The sequence below is a fragment of the Ciconia boyciana genome, chromosome 7, assembly GCF_034638445.1.
Source record: "Ciconia boyciana chromosome 7, ASM3463844v1, whole genome shotgun sequence".
NCBI classification, from domain to species: Eukaryota; Metazoa; Chordata; class Aves; order Ciconiiformes; family Ciconiidae; genus Ciconia; species Ciconia boyciana.
The window spans coordinates 56,030,608-56,041,138 of NC_132940.1; the positions used below are offsets into that span (position 1 = coordinate 56,030,608).

Below are 10,531 nucleotides of genomic sequence, written 5' to 3' on the forward strand. Positions count from 1 at the left end.
CCGCCCCTCCGCAGGCATGCGGGCTGGCTGCGGCGGGGGCCGGGGGGGGGGTGTGAGCTCCCTCCCGCCCGCCGCCTCACACGGCGGGGCGGGGCGGAGGCGGCGGGGGCGGAGGCAGCGCGAAGGGAGGGGAGGAAAGGGGGCGGGGCTCCGCCGCCCACCGCCCCGCGCCTCGCCCACGCTGAGACCGGGCCCGAACTCATCGCCGCAGTGTCGGCGGCGCCGGCTCCTGCCGCTTTAAGCGGCCGTGCCCATTGTTTGCGCCGCGGCCAATGGGCGCCGGCGGCCGCGGCGCGCGCGGCCAATGGGCGCGGCGCGGGGCAGCGCGCGCGCCGCCCCCGGCTCTATAAGAGGGCCCGTGGCGCCGCGTGAGTCCCCACTGGCTCGCGCAAAGCCATCTTGGCATTGTTCTGCCCGCGCCGCCGCCCGCGCCGCCACAGCCCCGCCACAGCCCCGCACGCCCCCGCCATGTCCGACACGGCCGTGGACACCAGCGCCGAGATCTCCGCCAAGGTGAGCCGCCGCCCCGCGCCTCGCCCACCGCTCGCCGCTTTTTTTCTGCTGTAATATTTTTTTTTCCAAGCGATTTTTGGCGTTTTTTATATTTTTTCTCTTTTTTTAAAAAATTTTTTTTTACCCCCCCCCCCGCCTTCCCGCCCGTCATCGTCGTCCCGTTCCCCTCACCCCCCCCTCACCTCTGTTGAAGTTCGTGGTGGGGCTCGGTGCGGGGCCGCCGCCGCCGCGCTCGCCGTGAAGAGCTGCCTGCGCCGTTTCTTTGTCTACAGCGTGCGGGAAACGTGCTCGTCGCCCTCGCCGGTGCCGTGAGCCCCGCCGCGCCGGGCTTCGCGGCCCGCTCTCTCCCGCCTTCCCGGGGACGTCGGCGGCGGCTGCGGGGCCGTCCGGCCGCAGAGGGGCTCGGGGAGTGTGTGTGGGGGAGCACGGTTGCGCCTCAGCAGCCGTCTCCGGCGGGGGGATGGCGGCGGCGGGCAGCGCTCGCCTCATTCAATCCGCTGCGGGAGCTTGACAGCCCCGTCAAACTTGGGTGCTGCTCGGCCCCGTCCCTGCGCGGGGGGGGACGGGGGTAGCGCTCCGGAACATGCACGGGGGGCGGCAGTGACTGTTGTGGAGTTACTCCCGAAAAGGAGAGGGGGAGGTGGCGGTTGCTATTTCGGAGTTGCACCCGGTTGATGCGGGGAGAGCAATTGCTGTGTCGGTGTTACCCCCGGAGGAAGGGGGGGTGGGGGGGGTGGTTGCTATTTCGGAATTGCCCTCCCCGGAAGGGTTGGGGGGGGGCAGTTGCTGTGTCGGAGCTGCCCCGGATGCGGGGTGTTGCTATTTCGGAGTCTCCCCCGGAGGCGGGGGGGCGCAGAGGGCTGCGCTGGAGCTGCCCCCAGAGCCGAGGGGTGGCGGGAGGGTGCAGTTGCTATTTTCGGAGTTGCCCCGGCGGGGACAGCCCCCACGGCGGAGCTGCGCTGGGGTGGCGGGGCTGGGGGCTCCGGGCCGAGCTCCGCGCAGCGGGATAACTTTGCGAGTCGGTGCCAGGGGTGATGGGGAGAGGTTGGGGAGCGCCGGTACCGGCCGGGAGAGGCTCTCCCGGGAGTCCCCGCTCCGGCTCCCGGCGCCCGCCTTTGTCTGCGAGCCGCGGCGGAGCGTCCCCCGGGGGCGCCGGGCACTGGGGCGGGCTGCGCTCCCCGCCGGGCCGTGGGCGGCGATGCGCCCCGTCGACCTCGGGGCCGCGGCCGGGTCCTCCCGCCACTGCCGGGAAAGTTGCGGAGGGACCCGACTCGACCCGGGCGGGTGCGTGGGAAGGCGGCGGTGGATGGGGCGGCCGTGCCCGGGGGCTTCCTCACCCTGCGCCCCGGCCGGCACCGGGTCGCGCCGCTCCCGGGGGAAGCGCGGCTGGAGCGAAAAAAAAAACCGGCAGGGAGGAGGGTTTACAAAAAAAACAGCCAACAAAATGCCGTTTCTGGCAGATTTCGATTTCACTTCTGTTTCCCGCTCCCGCAGCCGTATCCCCCCCCGCTCGCCCTGCCTCCGCTCGCCCTGCCTCCGCTCCGGGGCCGCGGCTCGGTCTCCGCCGCCTCCGGCTCTCCCGGAGCCGGTTAGCGGCGAGGCGGGTCGATCCCCATCCCTCGCCGGGGGAACGGGGCCAAGTTTGCCGTTAACCTTCCCCTGCCCTTTACAGCGTGGGGGAAGGGGGCCTCGTCCCCGGCTCGGCCTCCGGGGGGGACGACGACGACACACACATGGGGATCCGTGCTGCGGGGCGGGCGGAGGCGCGCGCGGCGGCAAGGTGACCCCCCCCCCCCCCCGCACACCCGGTGGCGGGGGGCGGGGGGGAAGCGCGGAGGCACCGGGGCCGTTCGCCCTCGTCCCGCCTTGCCGTCCGGAGCGCTCCCGGGAGGCGGGGAGGGGGGGGGTCCCGCCCCGCCCGGGCGGTGGCTCCGCGCCGAGCGCCGCCCCCGGCCGCCGCCGTGCCGCGGGGCGCCCACCACGTGCGGCCCTGCCCGCGCCGCCCCCTGGGAGCCGGAGTCCGCCGCGCCGCCCCCGCCGGGACTACACTTCCCGGCAGCCCGCGGGGCGCCGGGCCGGCGCGCTGGCGGGCGGCCAATGAGAGGGGCGCGGAGAGTGGCGCGTGGTTTGAACGGCGGCCCGGCGCGTGGCGGCGCGGGGGGGCCCCCTGCCGGCGGGAGGCGCGGGCTGCGGCGGCTGCTGCGGGAGGGGGGGGGTGGGGGGGGGTGGTGTGTGTGGACGCCGCTCCTTGCTGGGGCAGCGGGCGGGGGCGATCCCGGCCCTTTCCGCCCGGGTCCTGCCCTCGGCCGCGGCCTCTCCCCGCCCGGAGCTGCGGCTGCAGGGGCAGTTGCAGTGCTGGCCAGCTCGCGCCCCGGGCGCGGAGCAGGAGCGAAGGTAGAGCTCCCCGGGCGGTTGGTGTGTGACTAAACGCCGTTGCTATTTTATGGACAAACAGCCTCGCCACACCTATAATTAGAGGCTCTGTCAAAGCTTTGGAGCTAAGGCAGTCCTGCTGCATGGCCTCCTGGTTTGGAGGCTGCTGTACACATCTGTCTGTTTGTATTGGACTGGGCCGGGGGAAAGGGAGAAGCTGTGGTCCCTTCTGCAACCCTGTTGCTAGCACAGACTTCATGACCTGGCATCCTGATGGTCGTTAAACTGAAGAGTGTCTTCAGTGGGGCGGGAAAGGTCAGGGCTGGAGACCTGTCCAGCAAAAATCCCCAAGAATGAGTTGTTCCTTCACCGGGAGAATTGCTTACGTTTTGTGAACGACTCTTTTTGAAGAGAACCATCGGGCGTAGTGAGATGTGGAAACTCTGACTGCTTGATTTGCGCTGTGTTTAACTTAGGAAATGCTTTGTCGCCCTCGTGCCCGTTTGCCTGATGTGAGGCAACGGTTGCAGAACGCAGCGGCACGATGGTGCGCGAGAGGTTAAATGGTTGCGACCAGCCTCTGCGGAATAGAGGAGCGAGAGCTGCTGAGGGTGTAAAACTGCTGTGGAATTGGGCAGTGTGGAGGAGATGGCCTGGGAGATTCGTATGTGAGCAGTGAAAGGAGGAGGGAGCTCGTGTTTGTTTTACCCCAGACTCCTGGGGTGCTGGTTTGATTAGGTGACTTTTGATCAACAGGTGTAGTTGCCCCAAAGCTTGCTTCCAAAGAAAGTCTTTCCTCGGTGCACTGGCAGCCTGGGTGCCTCCAGTAACAGCATCTGTCCGTGCCTGTCTGAGTGGTTTAAATAACCTGGTGGTCTAAAACCCCTGCGCTGCCTCATCTAAGCAGCCTGCAGGGTAGTAGAAACCCTCCCAAAACGGAGCAGCAGTCACGCTAGCAGGGCCGGGGCCGTGCTCTTACCCGCCGGTGTTCCCACGAGGAAGTGACAGTGCTTCAGCAGGAGTGAAAGTTGCCTGCTCACTGCGGGCTGCGAGGCAGCCGCAAAGGGCGGGCGGGAGGGGGGCAAAGCTGCTTGCTGTTGCTGCTGCTGCAGCGAAGTAGGGAGCTGCCAGCAACTTCTAAACACCTCGTGGTCGCTGCTGAAGCCGGCTGTGTGGCTGTGCTGCTGGCCCTGGGGAAGGGCCTCTCTGCTTTCCTTGGCTGGGGTAATGCTCCTTGTGCTGAAGGATCTCGCTCCAGCTGATGGAGGAACAGAAGGGGAGGAGGATGCAAGCAGAGATGCAAGCAGAGATGCCAGTGTTAAATCCAAGTGTTCTTTATGCGGGAACATAAAGTTGGATCCTCTCAGCCTGTTTGCCGAGCGACTTGGCATGACATTTTGACAGTGATCAATAGCAAAAACACACAAGCTCTCGCTCTGCTCGTGGTGGAGATTTGAACCGAACTAGCCAGGCACGGCTCTTGGAGCAGTGTAAAAATAGACTTCTTCCCCCACCCCATCCTGTTACACTTAAAGCTGCGAGCTGGATCCTGGAGTCTCCTCTCTGCTGCTGTGAGAAAGACCAGGCATGTAATATTTGCTGTATGACTTTCCCCAGGCAGGGCAGAGACCGCAGTCTCTGCTAATGAGTCCCTGGGATTTGTTCCTGCTGCGAAGGTACCGAGCAGCCATGGACGTCCGCAGCCCTGGGGCAGCGGAGCCCATACATTGGACGGGGCTGCCGGCTCTCCATGGCATTGCAGGAGCTTGCGTGGACTGTGCTAAGATGGGCAATCAGCCAGCTCTGCTGCTGTTGAGCATATGCAGGCAGCCAGCTCTGTGTGTTTGGGAGCTCAGAGGTGAAACAGAGCAGTCTCTTTTTTAGATAGCTGCTCTCTGGCAAGGCTGACTTGGATTGAGATTCGCCCCCACGCTCTCCCGTTCCCAAGGAGGAGCCAGAACGTGGCGACCAAATCGCAGAGCAAATCGGTGTGAAGAGAAACCAGCTCCTGCTCTCTCTGACTGTGTTTTTCACACCTGATCTGCAGCTTCTCTGACCCAGGCACCTGGAATTGGGGTGACTTCTCTGCTTTTCTGCTCCTTCCAGGATCTAAAAGAGAAGAAGGAAGTTGTTGAAGAAACAGAAAATGGCAGAGATGCACCGGCCAACGGCAATGCTGTGAGTATGGCTAAGACCTGCAGGGAGAGGCAGCCCTTACGCCAACGCCTTTTTATTTTCTTCTCCCTTCTTGCTTTTGCTGCGAGCTTGTCCCCAGCCCTGCTGAGAGGGGACCCCTCCAAATGGTAGCACTGTGCTGTGCAGAGCCCTTGAGCCTTTGGGGCTTCAGGTTCAACAGACGCTCCCAAGCCTGTGGGCAGTTCATGTGTGTGCAGCTGGGCTTGGATCCCCTCCCCGAAAGCTGTGTGAGGTTGTGTCCAGTGCCACCTCCTTCCTAGGCACTGGATAAGGAGAGGGGAAAAAAAACAAACCCTAGATTTTTACAGTGTTACAATCAGTTGAGCGGGGAAACACATTGTGTACAAGTAAACCGGTTGGTTTCCTATTTTTAACATGCTGGGGGAAATTCACTCTGCTGCATTTCGAAGTGTCACAAGAGCCTTTGCAGTCTTTGTCTTGGCCTCAAAGCTGCAGCCCCAAGTTACTCTAGACTTGATCCTTCGTGCCTGGGCTGCCTGTGTCATGTGGAAGCAGGCAGGAAGCGGGACGCACGCCGGGGCTCTGGTGGCCTGGTGCTTTGCTTTAGGCAGGAAAGGTGGGGACACGCACTTCTGCTGAACGTCTTTTCTCCCTTCCCCGGTGCATTTTTTTAAGTGATATTTTGTCTTGCCAAGGAGAACGAGGAAAATGGAGAGCAGGAGGCTGACAACGAAGTAGACGAAGAGGAAGAGGAAGGTGGTGAGGAAGAGGACGAGGAGGAAGAGGGTGATGGTAACTTTCTTTGTTCCCCCCGCCCCCATCCCGTGGCTGCGTCCTGCCCTGGACAGCAGACTCGGGAAGCAGAGGAGAGCCGAGAGCAGCATCTCCCCCTCGCGGCTGCGGCCGGGCGGCTCTCGCCAGCCGGGCTCAGTCCTTCCTCGCTCGCCCGGGCTGCTGGTGCTGGGAGTGAAGTCAGCCTTGAATCCCTTCCAGCAGGTTGAGGGCAGATTCCTTCCTTCCTCCCTCCTCTGGCCAGACGGCACCATACCGCGGCGCTGAATAAGCGCGTTAGCCCTTCCGTGCGAGTAGTAAAACCTGCCCTTGACTCTTCTGATCGCAACGGCCACGGCAGATGCGAGTGCCAGCTGGTGGGATGGGGACAGCCCTGGATGGCTGTGCCTTGGCACAAGGATAGGTCACCATCCTTGTTCATGGATCAGCATGCTCAAAGGCTGAGGTGGTCCCCTCTCCTGGCCCTTTCCCGGGCTGGATGCCATGTGGAAGTGGGCAGAGGAACCTGCAGCTCTTCCCTGCCCCTCCAATGCGAGCGGACAGGCTTGCTTTGAACCTTCCCTGTCTGCAGTGTCCCACATCTCCCTGCCCTCCCCTGTTTCCTGACCTGACCCAGCCTGGAAGTGGGTTTTGGCAGCAGCAACCAGAAATCCAGCAGTGACTTGCCGAATCACTTCTCACCCTCCCTGCTATTATTTTTTTCCCAAGATCTACTTGGATGAATAACATTGTTTATTTTTATCACTCGTTAAGACTGGGAGAAAACCATTCTTGTTATGCTGAAATGAACTCGGGGCCCTTGATTAGCTGTTACTAGGTTAATCCCCTGTGAATTTTCAGTTTATGTGCTGACCTGCTAACCTGTTGGTTAGTTTTGGGAGACAGGGACAGGGCTGGAAATTTAATGACCATTAGGCCAGTGCCTATTCAGACAGTGTAAGCAGGGAAAGCTGCCTCCTTTGGGGTAGCGCTCTGCTCTCAGCAGCCTGCTGTCTGCCATGCCCTTTGGTAGGAACTGGCTCACTAGGGAAAAAACTGGGAATTGTGACCCTGTTCATACTCTGGATTTTAACCCTTGGGGACAGAGCACAGTGCTGCCGTGTGCTGTCCTGAGCTCATCTGCCTCCAACCCTGCTTCAGGGTGGAAGAGGGGGAATGCCCATCTCTCCCTGCTTCCCTTGGGCAGGAGAGGGATGCGTGTGCCACAGGCACATGTGTGTGGGGTGGAAGTGTTGCTTGGATACTGCTGTGACAAGCCTGGGGAGCTTTGGTCCCACAGTGCCAGCCCTGCTCTTACCAGCTCACTGAGCGCAGGCAAGATTTGGCACGCAGTGCTTGGAGGCGTGAACGCCTTGCCGGGATCCTGCACGGGCTCTGTCAGTCTGTGCCCACTGCCTTCGGGTGATCCCTGACTGAGACCTGCACCTGAGCAGCTGAACGCTGCAGGAGAGAGATTTTAAAGGCAGCAAGTGCAGCTTGCATCAGGCTTTTTTTCTCTCCAGCACTTCTGGCCAAACTCCATTCTGGAGTTTGACAGCAGAGGGGAGCTTGACGGTATATTTTTCTCACCCTTCTCCCCATCCCATCTCATTATTTGCTTTGCTTAAAGCAGCTCAAAGAACTAAAAATGCTCCCAATCAGCTTGGTGCTGTCACCTGACCCGCCGGGCCAGCCCAGTGCATGTGATGGCTGCTGGGGTGTTGATCCATCGCTGGGAGCTAATCTTGGCCCTTCCCGCTGCATGGGCCACGTCGTGGCTGGGCACACGCCGGGGAGAGGAGAGGGGAAGGGAGGATGGGCTGACCTTAATCCCCCTGACTGTCTATACGTGTGGCTCGTGGCAGTGGTGTAAAGCCAGCTTACTGGCCTTAACGCTCTAAGTTTTAGTAGGGTCTCCTGTTACACAAGAGACTCGTCTTGGCAGCCAAGAGGTTGTTCCACCTCTGGGGCCTCAAGTCTTGCCCCCGACCCCCCAAAACTGGCCAAAGGCGATGGACTTGGTCGTTCTGATCCACTGGCCTATTTGAGCTCAAAGTGGGTCAAATGAGCTCTCTGCTCATCCTCCTCTCTGGCTGTAAGATAAGTTGGTAGCATTTGTTTGCTGTTCCGATAATTAGAAAGTGTTCTGACTCAGAACTAATGCGTTCTGGCTCTCTTAACTCATTAAAGATGGACTAATAGCTGCGAAGGGAAGCAGAAGTAATATGGAGTGGTTAGGCGGAGCAGCCACTAGAAAGAGTTTTTTTCCTGTCCCTTTCCCCCCCCCCCCTTTTTTCTCCAAGTTCAGCACTCGCGGCAGGTGCTGGTTTTGCCGTCCTGTTGCCTGCGCTACAAACGCGGTGTGAGCCAGACTCGATGCTGCCAATCCTTATTTCCCCTTTGGTGGGTCAAGTCAGTTGGGGGATGCCCCAAAAACCCCTGTGTCCTCGGGCACCTGCTGTCCTGAGCAGGGGCTGTGCCAGCTGGGGAGATGGGACACTGGACGTGGCACTGGGGGGCTGAGACAGAATTAAACCCAGAGGGGAAGTGCATCGTGCTGTAACCCTCCGAGAGGGTCTCATGTTCCTCCCCTTCTCTATGCAGGTGAGGAAGAGGACGGTGATGAAGATGACGAAGCTGAGGGAGCCACAGGCAAACGGGCAGCTGAGGACGACGAGGTAAGAAGAGCAACCAGCCCCTCAGAGCCACCCATGTCCCCAGAGGGCTTGGGGGGAGCGTCAGTGGGGCCAGAGAGGCCGGGCTGGGCTCTGGGGCTGGAACGCCTGCCTGTGCGTTCCCCGTGCCTCTCCGGGGATGCAGCCCAGTTCCGTTTATACGCTGGCCTGGTTAGGGGGGTGTCCGTTCTGGCTGCGTGGAGCTGCTGGCCCTGGGTTGGGGAGCCCCAGGTTGCTCATGGTGGGCCAGGGTGGGGGTGCTTGGGGGCTCCCCGAGCTGCCTGCGAGAGAGGATTTTGCACGAGGGGGGAAACACTTCTGTTGCCCTGTTCTTGTCCCTGAGGCGGGAGAGGGACCTGAAACCCTCTCCTGCCTCACTGCCTGCCTTGGTGTGGCTCTTGCCAGCCGCCCAGCAGCCCCGCTCCTCGTCCCCTCTCCTGACAGCTTTGCTTTCCCCCCAGGACGACGACGTTGATCCCAAGAAGCAGAAAACCGATGAAGATGACTAGGCAGCAAATTATTATTATTTTTTTTTTAAATAAGGAGGAAAACAAACCAACAAAAAAGGCCAGCGCGTCCTCTTCACCCTTGGGACCCCCCTTCCCTCCCGTTGCAACCCCATCCCCACACACACACACACACCCCCTTCCTCCCCCCTCCGCCGTGGTCATCCTCACCAAGTAGAGTGAACCCCGTCCCCGGCCCCCCGGCGCGGCGCTGCCACTCAACGAACATACAAAACGATTCGCCCGTTAGCGGGGAGAGAAACCCCCTTCCCCCACAGACCCCCTCCCCCCCAAGCACCAAAACTTCAAGGCCCTGCTTTCTTTCTTAAAAGTACTTTAAAGGAGAATTTGTTTGTATTTTTTATTTACATTTTATATTTTTGTACATATTGTTAGGAGGTCCGCCATTTTTAAGTGATCTCGGATTGACCAAAAGGGGGGCTTTGAAGTGTATATCTCTCTTGTTACCTATTTCTGACTTTACTTGTGGTGTGACCAGGCCCAAACCATTATCTCAAAGGAGAATAAAACAAAACCTTGTAAAAAAATTAAAAAAAAAAAGACAAAAATGCAAAAAAAAAAAATTTACAATCTTATTCTGAGCATTCCAGTAACTTTTTTTGTGTATGTACTTTAGCTGTACCATAGATCGTGGTTTGTATGAGGTGGCAAGGCCAAAGATAAAAAGGTTTTCTTTTTTTTTTTCTGTCTATGAAGTTGCTGTTTATTTTTATTTTTTCTTTTTTTTGGCCTGTTTGATGTATGTGTGAAACAATGTTGTCCAACAATAAACCGGAATTTTATTTTGCTGAGTTGTCCTAACAAGGCTGCCTCCCAACTGCTGCTTTTTGTTTTACTTTTCATTTGTTTTAGTGTTTTATTTCTTTCTCCCCTTCTTTCCTTCCTTTCTTTCTTTGCTTTGGACTTGGGCTGGGAAGAGAGTTGGAGAGAGGGTAGAGGGGTGCAGGGTGTTGATGGGGAGGGTCTGGGTCCTGTGGTCCCAGCTGGTGTCTGCAGCGCAGAGCTGTTCTCATGGCTGCGCTCCGTGGAGAGCTGCAGCTGTGCCCCCAGCATGGCCTCTGCATGATCCCACACGGTCTGGCTGCTCTTGGGGGTCGGTAGGGACAGGTTAGACTGGGAAACCAACGGAGAGAACAGGCTCAATGAAAGCGAGCTGAGGTGCATGGGTACAGGGCGTGCAGCAATCCTGCTGTCCCTCTACAATCAGACTTGTTGGGAATTGTGTTTGGCTGGTGCAGTGGGGGTGAGAAACCCATCCCAAAAATCCTTCCTTGCAATGTCTGCTGCAGGTGGGTGACCCTCTGGTTGCGGGATGGTGGGTGCTGAGGCTGTGCAAACGCCTTGCCTTCCTTCGGGCTGTGTGAGGCAGCACAGGGCTTGTTTACAGCGTCGCTGGCAGCGGGGTAGGATGGGTGTGTGTGCTGGAGGAGGCAGCGTTCAGCAGGGATTGAATTCAGCCAGAACTGGTCCCTGAGGGATGCTCCAGCCTGTGCTGGCCACCCAGCAATTTCTGGG

At 59.7% G+C, this 10,531-nt stretch overlaps 1 protein-coding gene across 1 annotated transcript; it reads left to right on the forward strand.

The window, feature by feature from the left end:
* Nucleotides 1-289: 289 nt before the first annotated feature.
* On the forward strand, nucleotides 290-9,820 carry PTMA (prothymosin alpha). Its single transcript, XM_072867167.1, is given in 6 exon segments — nucleotides 290-433; nucleotides 436-513; nucleotides 4,993-5,064; nucleotides 5,742-5,835; nucleotides 8,419-8,492; nucleotides 8,951-9,820. Coding segments are annotated over 6 exon segments (495 nt in total). The 5' UTR covers nucleotides 290-304; the 3' UTR covers nucleotides 8,999-9,820.
* The last annotated feature ends 711 nt before the right edge of the window (nucleotides 9,821-10,531 follow it).